Source organism: Homarus americanus, unplaced genomic scaffold (genome assembly GCF_018991925.1).
Source record: "Homarus americanus isolate GMGI-L3 unplaced genomic scaffold, GMGI_Hamer_2.0 scaffold8469, whole genome shotgun sequence".
Classification (NCBI taxonomy): domain Eukaryota; kingdom Metazoa; phylum Arthropoda; class Malacostraca; order Decapoda; family Nephropidae; genus Homarus; species Homarus americanus.
Window position 1 is genome coordinate 1 of NW_024747440.1, and position 17,422 is coordinate 17,422.

Below are 17,422 nucleotides of genomic sequence, written 5' to 3' on the forward strand. Positions count from 1 at the left end.
GTACGAAAATATGACACAACAAACAAGCATGCCATAGGGTCCCCTGGGACCCCTAGGAAGGTCTCTGGGGGCACTAACGTCCCTGAAAAGGTCTCTGGAGGTGTGGATGCACCTGGGAGTGTCCTTTGAGGTGCCACCATCTCCGGGATGGTCCCTGGAGGCTCTGCTGCCCCTGCAATGGTCCCTTGGCACTCCTCTTCCAATTGGAGTGACTCTAGGTGCACCACCGCCCTTGGGAGGGTCCCTGGGGGCGCCACCGAACCTGGGAGAGTTTCCAGTGCACCACCGCTCCAGGAACGGTTTCTGGGATGGTCCTTGGGGACTGTCCTGCCCCTGGGAAGGTCCTTACAGGCTCCACTGCTCCAGTCAGGGTCCCTGGGGAGCCGTCGCTCCTAAGAATGCACCTGAGGATGCCACTGATGTTGCGAGGTGCCCTTGGGGGCACCGTCACCACTGGGTGGCGCCGTGGGGGCATCGCGGCACCTGGGAGGGTTCCTGATATGTACACCACCCCTGAGATAGACCCTGGGAGCGCCAGGCCTGTAGGACCCATCACATTTACACCAGTATCATCGCATTCTGAAGCAGGTAACGGAGAATAATATCAACAGGAAAACATAAGTTGAGGTGTTGTGCTGACTGACTGCTGTCTTCTCCTATTGGCTGTAATTTGGCGGGATAAAAGTCCACCAATCATAGTTAAGTAAGGGACTTCGGGAAGTGTGTAATGTACGAAAATATGACACAACAAACAAGCATGCCATAGGGCCCCCTGGAACCCCTAGGAAGGTCTCTGGGGGCACTAACGTCCCTGGAAAGGTCTCTGAGGGTGTGGATGCCCCTGGGAGTGTCCTTTGAGGTGCCGCCGTCCCTGGGAGGGGCTCTGGGATGGTCCCTGGAGGCTCTGCTGCCACTGGAATGGTCCCTGTGCATTCCTCTTCTAATGAAAGGGACCCGAGGTGCACCACCGACCCTGGGAGGGACCCCTGGGGGCGCCACCGACCCTGGGAGGGTTCTCGGTGAGCTACTGACCCCTGAAACGGTCTGTGGGATGGTCTCTGGGGGCTGCGCTGCCCCTGGGTAGGTCCCTGCAGGCTCCGCTGCTCCAGTCAGGGTCCCAGGGGTGCCGTCGCTCTTGAGGATGCACCTGAGGATGCCACTGTTGTTGCAAGGGCCCCTGGGGGTACCGTCACCACTGGGGGGCACCCTAGGGGCGTCGCGGCACCTGGGAGGGTTCCTGATATGTCCACAACCCCTGAGATGTCCTCTGGGAGCCCAAGGTTTTTAGGACCCATGGGTTTAGTAGTTTATGCTCAATTTATTTCTCTGGGAGATGCAACGTAAAATAAATACACCGCCCATCACATTTCCACCAGTATCATCGCATTTTGAAGAAGGTAACGGCGAATAATATCAACAGGAAAACATAAGTTGGGGTGTTGTGCTGACCGACTGCTCTCTCCTCCTGTTGGCTGTAATTTGGCGGGTTAAAAGTCCACCAATCATAGTTAAGTAAGGGACTTCGGGAAGTATGTACTGTAAGAAAATATGACACAACAAACAGTAATGCCATAGAGCCCCCTGAGACCTCTAGGAAGGTCTCTGGGACCAATAACGTCCCTGGAAAGGTCTCTCGGGGTGTGGATGCCCCTGGGAGTGAGCTTTGAGGTGCCACCATCTCTGGGAGGGTCTCTGGGATGGTCCCTGGAGGCTCTGCTGCCACTGGAATGGTCCCTGTGCATTCCTCTTCCAATGAGAGGGACCCCAGATGCACCACCGCCCCTGGGAGGGTCCCTGGGGGCGCCACCGACCCTGGGAGGGTTTCCAGTGCACCACTGCCCCTGGAACGGTTTCTGGGATGGTCGCTGGAGGCTGCGCTGCCCCTGGGTAGGTCCCTGCAGGCTCCGCTGCTCCAGTCAGGGTCCCTGGGGTACCGTCGCTCCTAAGAATGCACCTGAGTATGCCACTGATGTTGCGAGGGCCCCTAGGGGCACCGTCAACACTGGGGGGCACCCTGGGGGCGTCGCGGCACCTGGGAGGGTTCCTGATATGTCCACCACCCCTGAGATAGTCCCTGGGAGCGCCAGGCCTGTAGGACCTATGGGTGCAGTAGTTTATGCTCAATTTATTACTCTGGGAGATGCAACGTTAAATAAATACACAGCCCGTCACATTTCCACCAGTATCATCGCATTTTGAAGAAGGTAACGGAGAATAATATCAACAGGTAAACATAAGTTGAGGCGTTGTGCTGACTGACTGCTCTCTTCTCCTAATGCCTGTAATTTGTCGGGTTAAAAGTCCACCAATCATAGTTAAGTAAGGGACTTCGGGAAGTGTGTAATGTACGAAAATATGACACAACAAACAAGCATGCCATAGGGTCCCCTGGGACCCCTAGGAAGGTCTCTGGGGGCACTAACGTCCCTGAAAAGGTCTCTGGAGGTGTGGATGCACCTGGGAGTGTCCTTTGAGGTGCCACCATCTCCGGGATGGTCCCTGGAGGCTCTGCTGCCCCTGCAATGGTCCCTTGGCACTCCTCTTCCAATTGGAGTGACTCTAGGTGCACCACCGCCCTTGGGAGGGTCCCTGGGGGCGCCACCGAACCTGGGAGAGTTTCCAGTGCACCACTGCTCCAGGAACGGTTTCTGGGATGGTCCTTGGGGACTGTCCTGCCCCTGGGAAGGTCCTTACAGGCTCCACTGCTCCAGTCAGGGTCCCTGGGGAGCCGTCGCTCCTAAGAATGCACCTGAGGATGCCACTGATGTTGCGAGGTGCCCTTGGGGGCACCGTCACCACTGGGTGGCGCCGTGGGGGCATCGCGGCACCTGGGAGGGTTCCTGATATGTACACCACCCCTGAGATAGACCCTGGGAGCGCAAGGCCTGTAGGACCCATCACATTTCCACCAGTATCATCGCATTCTGAAGCAGGTAACGGAGAATAATATCAACAGGAAAACATAAGTTGAGGTGTTGTGCTGACTGACTGCTGTCTTCTCCTATTGGCTGTAATTTGGCGGGATAAAAGTCCACCAATCATAGTTAAGTAAGGGACTTCGGGAAGTGTGTAATGTACGAAAATATGACACAACAAACAAGCATGCCATAGGGCCCCCTGGAACCCCTAGGAAGGTCTCTGGGGGCACTAACGTCCCTGGAAAGGTCTCTGAGGGTGTGGATGCCCCTGGGAGTGTCCTTTGAGGTGCCGCCGTCCCTGGGAGGGGCTCTGGGATGGTCCCTGGAGGCTCTGCTGCCACTGGAATGGTCCCTGTGCATTCCTCTTCTAATGAAAGGGACCCCAGGTGCACCACCGACCCTGGGAGGGACCCCTGGGGGCGCCACCGACCCTGGGAGGGTTCTCGGTGAGCTACTGACCCCTGAAACGGTCTGTGGGATGGTCTCTGGGGGCTGCGCTGCCCCTGGGTAGGTCCCTGCAGGCTCCGCTGCTCCAGTCAGGGTCCCAGGGGTGCCGTCGCTCTTGAGGATGCACCTGAGGATGCCACTGTTGTTGCAAGGGCCCCTGGGGGTACCGTCACCACTGGGGGGCACCCTAGGGGCGTCGCGGCACCTGGGAGGGTTCCTGATATGTCCACAACCCCTGAGATGTCCTCTGGGAGCCCAAGGTTTTTAGGACCCATGGGTTTAGTAGTTTATGCTCAATTTATTTCTCTGGCAGCTGCAACGTTAAATAAATACACCGCCCATCACATTTCCACCAGTATCATCGCATTTTGAAGAAGGTAACGGCGAATAATATCAACAGGAAAACATAAGTTGGGGTGTTGTGCTGACCGACTGCTCTCTCCTCCTGTAGGCTGTAATTTGGCGGGTTAAAAGTCCACCAATCATAGTTAAGTAAGGGACTTCGGGAAGTATGTAATGTAAGAAAATATGACACAACAAACAGTAATGCCATAGAGCCCCCTGGGACCTCTAGGAAGGTCTCTGGGACCAATAACGTCCCTGGAAAGGTCTCTCGGGGTGTGGATGCCCCTGGGAGTGTGCTTTGAGGTGCTGCCGTCTCTGGGAGGGTCTCTGGGATGGTCCCCGAACGCTCTGCTGCCACTGGAATGGTCCCTGTGCATTCCTCTTCCAATGAGAGGGACCCAGGTGCACCCCCGCCCCTGGGAGGGTCCCTGGGGGCGCCACCGACCCTGGGAGGGTTTCCAGTGCACCACTGCCCCTGCAACGGTTTCTGGGATGGTCGCTGGAGGCTGCGCTGCCCCTGGGTAGGTCCCTGCAGGCTCCGCTGCTCCAGTCAGGGTCCCTGGGGTACCGTCGCTCCTAAGAATGCACCTGAGTATGCCACTGATGTTGCGAGGGCCCCTGGGGGCACCGTCACCACTGGGTGGCACCGTGGGGGCGTCGCGGCACCTGGGAGGGTTCCTGATATGTACACCACCCCTGAGATAGACCCTGGGATCGCCAGGCCTGTAGGACACATGGGTGCAGTAGTTTATGCTCAATTTATTACTCTGGGAGATGATGCAACGTTAAATAAAATACACCGCCCATCACATTTCCACCAGTATCATCGCATTCTGAAGCAGGTAACGGAGAATAATATCAACAGGAAAACATAAGTTGAGGTGTTGTGGTGACTGACTGCTCTCTTCTCCTATTGGCTGTAATTTGGCGGGTTAAAAGTCCACCAATCATAGTTAAGTAAGGGACTTCGGGAAGTATGTAATGTAGGAAAATATGACACAACAACCAAGCATGCCATAGGGCCCCCTGAAACCCCTAGGAAGGTCTCTGGGGGCACTAACGTCCCTGGAAAGGTCTCTGAGGGTGTGGATGCCCCTAGGAGTGTCCTTTGAGGTGCCGCCGTCCCTGGGAGGGGCTCTGGGATGGTCCCTGGAGGCTCTGCTGCCACTGGAATGGTCCCTGTGCATTCCTCTTCTAATGAAAGGGACTCCAGGTTCACCACCGACCCTGGGAGGGACCCCTGGGGGCGCCACCGACCCTGGGAGGGTTCTCGGTGAGCTACTCCCCCTGAAACGGTCTCTGGGATGGTCCCTGTGGGCTGCGCTGCCCCTGGGTAGGGACCTGCAGGCTCCGCTGCTCCAGTCAGGGCCCCAGGGGTGCCGTCGCTCCTGAGAAGGCACCTGAGGATGCCACTGATGTTGCAAGGGCCCCTGGGGGTACCGTCACCACTGGGGGGCACCCTAGGGGCGTCGCGGCACCTGGGAGGGTTCCTCATATGTCCACAACCCCTGAGATGTTCTCTGGGAGCCCAAGGTTTTTAGGACCCATGGGTTTAGTAGTTTATGCTCAATTTATTTCTCTGGCAGATGCAACGTTAAATAAATACACCGCCCATCACATTTCCACCAGTATCATCGCATTTTGAAGAAGGTAACGGCGAATAATATCAACAGGAAAACATAAGTTGGGGTGTTGTGCTGACCGACTGCTCTCTCCTCCTGTTGGCTGTAATTTGGCGGGTTAAAAGTCCACCAATCATAGTTAAGTAAGGGACTTCGGGAAGTATGTAATGTAAGAAAATATGACACAACAAACAGTAATGCCATAGGACCCCCTGGGACCTCTAGGAAGGTCTCTGGGACCAATAACGTCCCTGGAAAGGTCTCTGGAGGTGTGGATGCACCTGGGAGTGTCCTTTGAGGTGCCGCCATCTCCGGGATGGTCCCTGGAGGCTCTGCTGCCCCTGCAATGGTCCCTTGGCACTCCTCTTCCAATGGGAGTGACTCTAGGTGCACCACCGCCCTTGGGAGGGTCCCTGGGGGCGCCACCGAACTTGGGAGAGTTTCCAGTGCACCACTGCTCCAGGAACGGTTTCTGGGATGGTCCTTGGGGACTGTGCTGCCCCTGGGAAGGTCCCTACAGGCTCCACTTCTCCAGTCAGGGTCCCTGGGGAGCCGTCGCTCCTAAAAATGCACCTGAGGATGCCACTGATGTTGCGAGGTGCCCTTGGGGGCACCGTCACCACTGGGTGGCACCGTGGGGGCGTCGCGGCACCTGGGAGGGTTCCTGATATGTACACCACCCCTGAGATAGACCCTGAGAGCGCCAGGCCTGTAGGACCCATGGGTGCAGTAGTTTATGCTCAATTTATTACTCTGGGAGATGCAACGTTAAATAAAATACAACGCCCATCACATTTCCACCAGTATCATCGCATTCTGAAGCAGGTAACGGAGAATAATATCAACAGGAAAACATAAGTTGAGGTGTTGTGCTGACTGACTGCTCTCTTCTCCTATTGGCTGTAATTTGTCGGGTTAAAAGTCCACCAATCATAGTTAAGTAAGGGACTTCGGGAAGTGTGTAATGTACGAAAATATGACACAACAAACAAGCATGCCATAGGGTCCCCTGGGACCCCTAGGAAGATCTCTGGGGGCACTAACGTCCCTGAAAAGGTCTCTGGAGGTGTGGATGCACCTGGGAGTGTCCTTTGAGGTGCCGCCATCTCCGGGATGGTCCCTGGAGGCTCTGCTGCCCCTGCAATGGTCCCTTGGCACTCCTCTTCCAATGGGAGTGACTCTAGGTGCACCACCGCCCTTGGGAGGGTCCCTGGGGGCGCCACCGAACTTGGGAGAGTTTCCAGTGCACCACTGCTCCAGGAACGGTTTCTGGGATGGTCCTTGGGGACTGTGCTGCCCCTGGGAAGGTCCCTACAGGCTCCACTTCTCCAGTCAGGGTCCCTGGGGAGCCGTCGCTCCTAAGAATGCACCTGAGGATGCCACTGATGTTGCGAGGTGCCCTTGGGGGCACCGTCACCACTGGGTGGCACCGTGGGGGCGTCGCGGCACCTGGGAGGGTTCCTGATATGTACACCACCCCTGAGATAGACCCTGGGATCGCCAGGCCTGTAGGACACATGGGTGCAGTAGTTTATGCTCAATTTATTACTCTGGGAGATGCAACGTTAAATAAAATACACCGCCCATCACATTTCCACCAGTATCATCGCATTCTGAAGCAGGTAACGGAGAATAATATCAACAGGAAAACATAAGTTGAGGTGTTGTGCTGACTGACTGCTCTCTTCTCCTATTGGCTGTAATTTGGCGGGTTAAAAGTCCACCAATCATAGTTAAGTAAGGGACTTCGGGAAGTATGTAATGTACGAAAATATGACACAACAAACAAGCATGCCATAGGGCCCCCTGGAACCCCTAGGAAGGTCTCTGGGGGCACTAACGTCCCTGGAAAGGTCTCTGAGGGTGTGGATGCCCCTGGGAGTGTCCTTTGAGGTGCCGCCGTCCCTGGGAGGGGCTCTGGGATGGTCCCTGGAGGCTCTGCTGCCACTGGAATGGTCCCTGTGCATTCCTCTTCTAATGAAAGGGACCCCAGGTGCACCACCGACCCTGGGAGGGACCCCTGGGGGCGCCACCGACCCTGGGAGGGTTCTCGGTGAGCTACTCCCCCTGAAACGGTCTCTGGGATGGTCCCTGGGGGCTGCGCTGCCCCTGGGTAGGTCCCTGCAGGCTCCGCTGCTCCAGTCAAGGCCCCAGGGGTGCCGTCGCTCCTGAGAAGGCACCTGAGGATGCCACTGATGTTGCAAGGGCCCCTGGGGGTACCGTCACCACTGGGGGGCACCCTAGGGGCGTCGCGGCACCTGGGAGGGTTCCTGATATGTCCACAACCCCTGAGATGTTCTCTGGGAGCCCAAGGTTTTTAGGACCCATGGGTGGAGTAGTTTATGCTCAATTTATTTCTCTGGGAGATGCAACGTTAAATAAATACACCGCCCATCACATTTCCACCAGTATCATCGCATTTTGAAGAAGGTAACGGCGAATAATATCAACAGGAAAACATAAGTTGGGGTTTTGTGCTGACCGACTGCTCTCTCCTCCTCTTGGCTGTAATTTGGCGGGTTAAAAGTCCACCAATCATAGTTAAGTAAGGGACTTCGGGAAGTATGTAATGTAAGAAAATATGACACAACAAACAGTAATGCCATAGGGCCCCCTGGGACCTCTAGGAAGGTCTCTGGGACCAATAACGTCCCTGGAAAGGTCTCTCGGGGTGTGAATGCCCCTGGGAGTGTGCTTTGAGGTGCTGCCGTCTCTGGGAGGGTCTCTGGGATGGTCCCCGAACGCTCTGCTGCCACTGGAATGGTCCCTGTGCATTCCTCTTCCAATGAGAGGGACCCCAGATGCACCACCGCCCTTGGGAGGGTCCCTGGGGGCGCCACCGACCCTGGGAGGGTTTCCAGTGCACCACTGCCCCTGGAACGGTTTCTGGGATGGTCGCTGGAGGCTGCGCTGCCCCTGGGTAGATCCCTGCAGGCTCCGCTGCTCCAGTCAGGGTCCCTGGGGTACCGTCGCTCCTAAGAATGCACCTGAGTATGCCACTGATGTTGCGAGGGCCCCTGGGGGCACCGTCGACACTGGGGGACACCCTGGGGGCGTCGCGGCACCTGGGAGGGTTCCTGATATGTCCACCACCCCTGAGATAGACGCTGGGAGCGCCAGGCCTGTAGGACCTATGGGTGCAGTAGTTTATGCTCAACTTATTACTCTGGGAGATGCAACGTTAAATAAATACACCGCCCATCACATTTCCACCAGTATAATCGCATTTTAAAGAAGGTAACGGAGAATAATATCAACAGGAAAACATAAGTTGGGGTGTTGTGCTGACTGACTGCTCTCTTTTCCTATTGGCTGTAATTTGGTGGGTTAAAAGAATATTCCACCCATCACAGTTAAGAAAGGGACTTCAGGAAGTATGAAATGTCGAAAATATGACAAAACAAACAAGCATGCCATAGGGCTCCCTGGGACCCCTAGGAAAGTCTCTAGGGGCACTAACGTCCCTAGAAGGGTCTCTAGGGGTGTGGATGCCCCTGGGAGTGTCCTTTGAGATGCCACCGCGTCTGGGAGGTTCTCTGGGATGGTCCCCGAACGCTCTGCTGCCACTGGAATGGTCCCTGTGCATTCCTCTTCCAATGAGAGGGACCCCAGGCGCACCACCGCCCCTGGAAGGGTCCCTGGGGGCGCCACCGACCCTGGGAGGGTTTCCAGTACACCACTGCCCCTGGAACGGTTTCTGGGATGGTCGCTGGAGGCTGCACTGCCCCTGGGTAGGTCCCTGCAGGCTCCGCTGCTCCAGTCAGGGTCCCTGGGGTACTGTCGCTCCTAAGAATGCACCTGAGTATGCCACTGATGTTGCGAGGTGCCCTTGGGGGCACCGTCACCACTGGGTGGCACCGTGGGGGCGTCGCGGCACCTGGGAGGGTTCCTGATATGTACACCACCCCTGAGATAGACCCTGGGAGCGCCAGGCCTGTAGGACCCATGGGTGCAGTAGTTTATGCTCAATTTATTACTCTGGGAGATGCAACGTTAAATAAAATACACCGCCCATCACATTTCCACCAGTATCATCGCATTCTGAAGCAGGTAACGGAGAATAATATCAACAGGAAAACATAAGTTGGGGTGTTGTGCTGACTGACTGCTCTCTTCTCCTATTGGCTGTAATTTGGCGGGATAAAAGTCCACCAATCATAGTTAAGTAAGGGACTTCGGGAAGTGTGTAATGTACGAAAATATGACACAACAAACAGTAATGCCATAGGGCCCCCTGGGACCCCTAGGAAGGTCTCTGGGGGCACTAACGTCCCTGGAGAGGTCTCTGAGGGTGTGGATGCCCCTGGGAGTGTCCTTTGAGGTGCCGCCGTCCCTGGGAGGGGCTCTGGGATGGTCCCTGGAGGCTCTGCTGCCACTGGAATGGTCCCTGTGCATTCCTCTTCTAATGAAAGGGACCCCAGGTGCACCACCGACCCTGGGAGGGACCCCTGGGGGCGCCACCGACCCTGGGAGGGTTCTCGGTGAGCTACTGACCCCTGAAACGGTCTGTGGGATGGTCTCTGGGGGGCTGCGCTGCCCCTGGGTAGGTCCCTGCAGGCTCCGCTGCTCCAGTCAGGGTCCCAGGGGTGCCGTCGCTCCTTGAGGATGCACCTGAGGATGCCACTGATGTTGCAAGGGCCCCTGGGGGTACCGTCACACTGGGGGGCACCCTAGGGGCGTCGCGGCACCTGGGAGGGTTCCTGATATGTCCACAACCCCTGAGATGTCCTCTGGGAGCCCAAGGTTTTTAGGACCCATGGGTTTAGTAGTTTATGCTCAATTTATTTCTCTGGGAGATGCAACGTTAAAGAAATACACCGCCCATCACATTTCCACCAGTATCATCGCATTTTGAAGAAGGTAACGGCGAATAATATCAACAGGAAAACATAAGTTGGGGTGTTGTGCTGACCGACTGCTCTCTCCTCCTGTTGGCTGTAATTTGGCGGGTTAAAAGTCCACCAATCATAGTTAAGTAAGGGACTTCGGGAAGTATGTAATGTAAGAAAATATGACACAACAAACAGTAATGGCATAGAGCCCCCTGGGACCTCTAGGAAGGTCTCTGGGACCAATAACGTCCCTGGAAAGGTCTCTCAGGGTGTGGATGCCCCTGGGAGTGTGCTTTGAGGTGCCACCATCTCTGGGAGGGTCTCTGGGATGGTCCCTGGAGGCTCTGCTGCCACTGAAATGGTCCCTGTGCATTCCTCTTCCAATGAGAGGGACCCCAGATGCACCACCGCCCCTGGGAGGGTCCCTGGGGGCGCCACCGACCCTGGGAGGGTTTCCAGTGCACCACTGCCCCTGGAACGGTTTCTGGGATGGTCGCTGGAGGCTGCGCTGCCCCTGGGTAGGTCCCTGCAGGCTCCGCTGCTCCAGTCAGGGTCCCTGGGGAGCCGTCGCTCCTAAGAATGCACCTGAGGATGCCACTGATGTTGCGAGGTGCCCTTGGGGGCACCGTCACCACTGGGTGGCGCCGTGGGGGCGTCGCGGCACCTGGGAGGGTTCCTAATATGTACACCACCCCTGAGATAGACCCTGGGAGCGCCAGGCCTGTAGGACCCATGGGTGCAGTAGTTTATGCTCAATTTATTACTCTGGGAGATGCAACGTTAAATAAAATACACCGCCCATCACATTTCCACCAGTATCATCGCATTCTGAAGCAGGTAACGGAGAATAATATCAACAAGAAAACATAAGTTGAGGTGTTGTGCTGACTGACTGCTCTCTTCTCCTATTGGCTGTAATTTGGCGGGATAAAAGATCACCAATCATAGTTAAGTAAGGGACTTCGGGAAGTATGTAATGTACGAAAATATGACACAACAAACAAGCATGCCATAGGGTCCCCTGGGACCCCTAGGAAGGTCTCTGGGGGCACTAACGTCCCTGAAAAGGTCTCTGGAGGTGTGGATGCACCTGGGAGTGTCCTTTGAGCTGGCGCCATCTCCGGGATGGTCCCTGGAGGCTCTGCTGCCCCTGCAATGGTCCCTTGGCACTCCTCTTCCAATGGGAGTGACTCTAGGTGCACCACCGCCCTTGGGAGGGTCCCTGGGGGCGCCACCGAACCTGGGAGAGTTTCCAGTGCACCACTGCTCCAGGAACGGTTTCTGGGATGGTCCCTGGGGACTGTCCTGCCCCTGGGAAGGTCCCTACAGGCTCCACTGCTCCAGTCAGGGTCCCTGGGGAGCCGTCGCTCCTAAGAATGCACCTGAGGATGCCACTGATGTTGCGAGGTGCCCTTGGGGGCACCGTCACCACTGGGTGGCGCCGTGGGGGCGTCGCGGCACCTGGGAGGGTTCCTGATATGTACACCACCCCTGAGATAGACCCTGGGAGCGCCAGGCCTGTAGGACCCATGGGTGCAGTAGTTTATGCTCAATTTATTACTCTGGGAGATGCAACGTTAAATAAAATACACCGCCCATCACATTTCCACCAGTATCATCGCATTCTGAAGCAGGTAACGGAGAATAATATCAACAGGAAAACATAAGTTGAGGTGTTGTGCTGACTGACTGCTCTCTTCTCCTATTGGCTGTAATTTGGCGGGTTAAAAGTCCACCAATCATAGTTAAGTAAGGGACTTCGGGAAGTATGTAATGTACGAAAATATGACACAACAAACAAGCATGCCATAGGGTCCCCTGGGACCCCTAGGAAGGTCTCTGGGGGCACTAACGTCCCTGAAAAGGTCTCTGGAGGTGTGGATGCACCTGGGAGTGTCCTTTGAGGTGCCGCCATCTCCGGGATGGTCCCTGGAGGCTCTGCTGCCCCTGCAATGGTCCCTTGGCACTCCTCTTCCAATGGGAGTGACTCTAGGTGCACCACCGCCCTTGGGAGGGTCCCTGGGGGCGCCACCGAACCTGGGAGAGTTTCCAGTGCACCACTGCTCCAGGAACGGTTTCTGGGATGGTCCCTGGGGACTGTCCTGCCCCTGGGAAGGTCCCTACAGGCTCCACTGCTCCAGTCAGGGTCCCTGGGGAGCCGTCGCTCCTAAGAATGCACCTGAGGATGCCACTGATGTTGCGAGGTGCCCTTGGGGGCACCGTCACCACTGGGTGGCGCCGTGGGGGCGTCGCGGCACCTGGGAGGGTTCCTGATATGTACACCACCCCTGAGATAGACCCTGGGAGCGCCAGGCCTGTAGGACCCATGGGTGCAGTAGTTTATGCTCAATTTATTACTCTGGGAGATGCAACGTTAAATAAAATACACCGCCCATCACATTTCCACCAGTATCATCGCATTCTGAAGCAGGTAACGGAGAATAATATCAACAGGAAAACATAAGTTGGGGTGTTGTGCTGACTGACTGCTCTCTTCTCCTATTGGCTGTAATTTGGCGGGTTAAAAGTCCACCAATCATAGTTAAGTAAGGGACTTCGGGAAGTATGTAATGTAAGAAAATATGACACAACAAACAGTAATGGCATAGAGCCCCCTGGGACCTCTAGGAAGGTCTCTGGGACCAATAACGTCCCTGGAAAGGTCTCTCGGGGTGTGGATGCCCCTGGGAGTGTGCTTTGAGGTGCCACCATCTCTGGGAGGGTCTCTGGGATGGTCTCTGGAGGCTCTGCTGCCACTGGAATGGTCCCTGTGCATTCCTCTTCCAATGAGAGGGACCCCAGATGCACCACCGCCCCTGGGAGGGTCCCTGGGGGCGCCACCGACCCTGGGAGGGTTTCCAGTTTACCACTGCCCCTGGAACGGTTTCTGGGATGGTCGCTGGAGGCTGCGCTGCCCCTGGGTAGGTCCCTGCAGGCTCCGCTGCTCCAGTCAGGGTCCCTGGGGTACCGTCGCTCCTAAGAATGCACCTGAGTATGCCACTGATGTTGCGAGGGCCCCTAGGGGCACCGTCAACACTGGGGGGCACCCTGGGGGCGTCGTGGCACCTGGGAGGGTTCCTGATATGTCCACCACCCCTGAGATAGTCCCTGGGAGCGCCAGGCCTGTAGGACCTATGGGTGCAGTAGTTTATGCTCAATTTATTACTCTGGGAGATGCAACGTTAAATAAATTCACCGCCCGTCACATTTCCACCAGTATCATCGCATTTTGAAGAAGGTAACGGAGAATAATATTAACAGGTAAACATAAGTTGAGGCGTTGTGCTGACTGACTGCTCTCTTCTCCTAATGCCTGTAATTTGTCGGGTTAAAAGTCCACCAATCATAGTTAAGTAAGGGACTTCGGGAAGTGTGTAATGTACGAAAATATGACACAACAAACAAGCATGCCATAGGGTCCCCTGGGACCCCTAGGAAGGTCTCTGGGGGCACTAACGTCCCTGAAAAGGTCTCTGGAGGTGTGGATGCACCTGGGAGTGTCCTTTGAGGTGCCACCATCTCCGGGATGGTCCCTGGAGGCTCTGCTGCCCCTGCAATGGTCCCTTGGCACTCCTCTTCCAATTGGAGTGACTCTAGGTGCACCACCGCCCTTGGGAGGGTCCCTGGGGGCGCCACCGAACCTGGGAGAGTTTCCAGTGCACCACCGCTCCAGGAACGGTTTCTGGGATGGTCCTTGGGGACTGTCCTGCCCCTGGGAAGGTCCTTACAGGCTCCACTGCTCCAGTCAGGGTCCCTGGGGAGCCGTCGCTCCTAAGAATGCACCTGAGGATGCCACTGATGTTGCGAGGTGCCCTTGGGGGCACCGTCACCACTGGGTGGCGCCGTGGGGGCATCGCGGCACCTGGGAGGGTTCCTGATATGTACACCACCCCTGAGATAGACCCTGGGAGCGCCAGGCCTGTAGGACCCATCACATTTACACCAGTATCATCGCATTCTGAAGCAGGTAACGGAGAATAATATCAACAGGAAAACATAAGTTGAGGTGTTGTGCTGACTGACTGCTGTCTTCTCCTATTGGCTGTAATTTGGCGGGATAAAAGTCCACCAATCATAGTTAAGTAAGGGACTTCGGGAAGTGTGTAATGTACGAAAATATGACACAACAAACAAGCATGCCATAGGGCCCCCTGGAACCCCTAGGAAGGTCTCTGGGGGCACTAACGTCCCTGGAAAGGTCTCTGAGGGTGTGGATGCCCCTGGGAGTGTCCTTTGAGGTGCCGCCGTCCCTGGGAGGGGCTCTGGGATGGTCCCTGGAGGCTCTGCTGCCACTGGAATGGTCCCTGTGCATTCCTCTTCTAATGAAAGGGACCCCAGGTGCACCACCGACCCTGGGAGGGACCCCTGGGGGCGCCACCGACCCTGGGAGGGTTCTCGGTGAGCTACTGACCCCTGAAACGGTCTGTGGGATGGTCTCTGGGGGCTGCGCTGCCCCTGGGTAGGTCCCTGCAGGCTCCGCTGCTCCAGTCAGGGTCCCAGGGGTGCCGTCGCTCTTGAGGATGCACCTGAGGATGCCACTGTTGTTGCAAGGGCCCCTGGGGGTACCGTCACCACTGGGGGGCACCCTAGGGGCGTCGCGGCACCTGGGAGGGTTCCTGATATGTCCACAACCCCTGAGATGTCCTCTGGGAGCCCAAGGTTTTTAGGACCCATGGGTTTAGTAGTTTATGCTCAATTTATTTCTCTGGGAGATGCAACGTAAAATAAATACACCGCCCATCACATTTCCACCAGTATCATCGCATTTTGAAGAAGGTAACGGCGAATAATATCAACAGGAAAACATAAGTTGGGGTGTTGTGCTGACCGACTGCTCTCTCCTCCTGTTGGCTGTAATTTGGCGGGTTAAAAGTCCACCAATCATAGTTAAGTAAGGGACTTCGGGAAGTATGTACTGTAAGAAAATATGACACAACAAACAGTAATGCCATAGAGCCCCCTGAGACCTCTAGGAAGGTCTCTGGGACCAATAACGTCCCTGGAAAGGTCTCTCGGGGTGTGGATGCCCCTGGGAGTGAGCTTTGAGGTGCCACCATCTCTGGGAGGGTCTCTGGGATGGTCCCTGGAGGCTCTGCTGCCACTGGAATGGTCCCTGTGCATTCCTCTTCCAATGAGAGGGACCCCAGATGCACCACCGCCCCTGAGAGGGTCCCTGGGGGCGCCACCGACCCTGGGAGGGTTTCCAGTGCACCACTGCCCCTGGAACGGTTTCTGGGATGGTCGCTGGAGGCTGCGCTGCCCCTGGGTAGGTCCCTGCAGGCTCCGCTGCTCCAGTCAGGGTCCCTGGGGAGCCGTCGCTCCTAAGAATGCACCTGAGGATGCCACTGATGTTGCGAGGTGCCCTTGGGGGCACCGTCACCACTGGGTGGCGCCGTGGGGGCGTCGCGGCACCTGGGAGGGTTCCTGATATGTACACCACCCCTGAGATAGACCCTGGGAGCGCCAGGCCTGTAGGACCCATGGGTGCAGTAGTTTATGCTCAATTTATTACTCTGGGAGATGCAACGTTAAATAAAATACACCGCCCATCACATTTCCACCAGTATCATCGCATTCTGAAGCAGGTAACGGAGAATAATATCAACAGGAAAACATAAGTTGAGGTGTTGTGCTGACTGACTGCTCTCTTCTCCTATTGGCTGTAATTTGGCGGGTTAAAAGTCCACCAATCATAGTTAAGTAAGGGACTTCGGGAAGTATGTAATGTACGAAAATATGACACAACAAACAAGCATGCCAAAGGGTCCCCTGGGACCCCTAGGAAGGTCTCTGGGGGCACTAACGTCCCTGAAAAGGTCTCTGGAGGTGTGGATGCACCTGGGAGTGTCCTTTGAGGTGCCGCCATCTCCGGGATGGTCCCTGGAGGCTCTGCTGCCCCTGCAATGGTCCCTTGGCACTCCTCTTCCAATGGGAGTGACTCTAGGTGCACCACCGCCCTTGGGAGGGTCCCTGGGGGCGCCACCGAACATGGGAGAGTTTCCAGTGCACCACTGCTCCAGGAACGGTTTCTGGGATGGTCCCTGGGGACTGTCCTGCCCCTGGGAAGGTCCCTACAGGCTCCACTGCTCCAGTCAGGGTCCCTGGGGAGCCGTCGCTCCTAAGAATGCACCTGAGGATGCCACTGATGTTGCGAGGTGCCCTTGGGGGCACCGTCACCACTGGGTGGCGCCGTGGGGGCGTCGCGGCACCTGGGAGGGTTCCTAATATGTACACCACCCCTGAGATAGACCCTGGGAGCGCCAGGCCTGTAGGACCCATGGGTGCAGTAGTTTATGCTCAATTTATTACTCTGGGAGATGCAACGTTAAATAAAATACACCGCCCATCACATTTCCACCATTATCATCGCATTTTGAAGAAGTTAACGGCGAATAATATCAACAGGAAAACATAAGTTGAGGTGTTGTGCTGACTGACTGCTCTCTTCTCCTATTGGCTGTAATTTGGCGGGATAAAAGTCCACCAATCATAGTTAAGTAAGGGACTTCGGGAAGTATGTAATGTACGAAAATATGATACAACAAACAAGCATGCCATAGGGCCCCCTGGAACCCCTAGGAAGGTCTCTGGGGGCACTAACGTCCCTGGAAAGGTCTTTGAGGGTGTGGATGCCCCTGGGAGTGTCCTTTGAGGTGCCGCCGTCCCTGGGAGGGGCTCTGGGATGGTCCCTGGAGGCTTTGCTGCCACTGGAATGGTCCCTGTGCATTCCTCTTCCAATGAGAGGGACCCCAGGCGCACCACCGCCCCTGGAAGGGTCCCTGGGGGCGCCACCGACCCTGGGAGGGTTTCCAGTACATCACTGTCCCTTGAACGGCTTCTGGGATGGTCGCTGGAGGCTGCGCTGCCCCTGGGTAGGTCCCTGCACGCTCCGCTGCTCCAGTCAGGGTCCCTGGGGTACCGTCGCTCCTAAGAATGCAACTGAGTATGCCACTGATGTTGCAAGGGCCCTTGGGGGTACCGTCACCACTGGGGGGCACCCTAGAGGCGTCGCGGCACCTGGGAGGGTTCCTGATATGTCCACAACCCCTGAGATGTCCTCTGAGAGCCCAAGGTTTATAGGACCCATGGGTTTAGTAGTTTATGCTCAATTTATTTCTCTGGGAGATGCAACGTTAAATAAATACACCGCCCATCACATTTCCACCAGTATCATCGCATTTTGAAGAAGGTAACGGCGAATAATATCAACAGGAAAACATAAGTTGGGGTGTTGTGCTGACCGACTGCTCTCTCCTCC

General features: G+C 56.1%; 2 protein-coding genes across 2 annotated transcripts; both read right to left on the bottom strand.

The window, feature by feature from the left end:
- Positions 1-32: 32 nt before the first annotated feature.
- On the bottom strand, positions 33-5,641 carry LOC121879607 (nascent polypeptide-associated complex subunit alpha, muscle-specific form-like; the record flags this gene model as incomplete). Its single annotated transcript, XM_042386275.1, has 9 exons — positions 5,526-5,641; positions 4,772-5,188; positions 3,934-4,433; positions 3,378-3,610; positions 2,370-2,737; positions 1,812-2,014; positions 1,563-1,722; positions 1,033-1,225; positions 33-392 (listed from the first exon to the last, which is right to left on the bottom strand). Coding segments are annotated over exons 1-9 (2,550 nt in total), but the record flags the coding sequence as incomplete, so codon positions are not given.
- Positions 5,642-6,512: 871 nt separating this feature from the next.
- On the bottom strand, positions 6,513-16,030 carry LOC121879609 (mucin-1-like). Its single transcript, XM_042386276.1, has 14 exons — positions 15,923-16,030; positions 15,106-15,485; positions 14,576-14,768; positions 13,568-13,935; positions 13,032-13,212; positions 11,972-12,331; positions 11,167-11,534; positions 10,607-10,749; positions 9,827-10,060; positions 8,988-9,209; positions 8,747-8,898; positions 7,928-8,307; positions 7,370-7,590; positions 6,513-6,838 (listed from the first exon to the last, which is right to left on the bottom strand). The coding sequence occupies exons 1-14, from the start codon at positions 16,028-16,030 to the stop codon at positions 6,513-6,515; spliced, it is 3,636 nt and encodes a 1,211-aa protein (XP_042242210.1).
- Between the last annotated feature and the right edge of the window lie 1,392 nt (positions 16,031-17,422).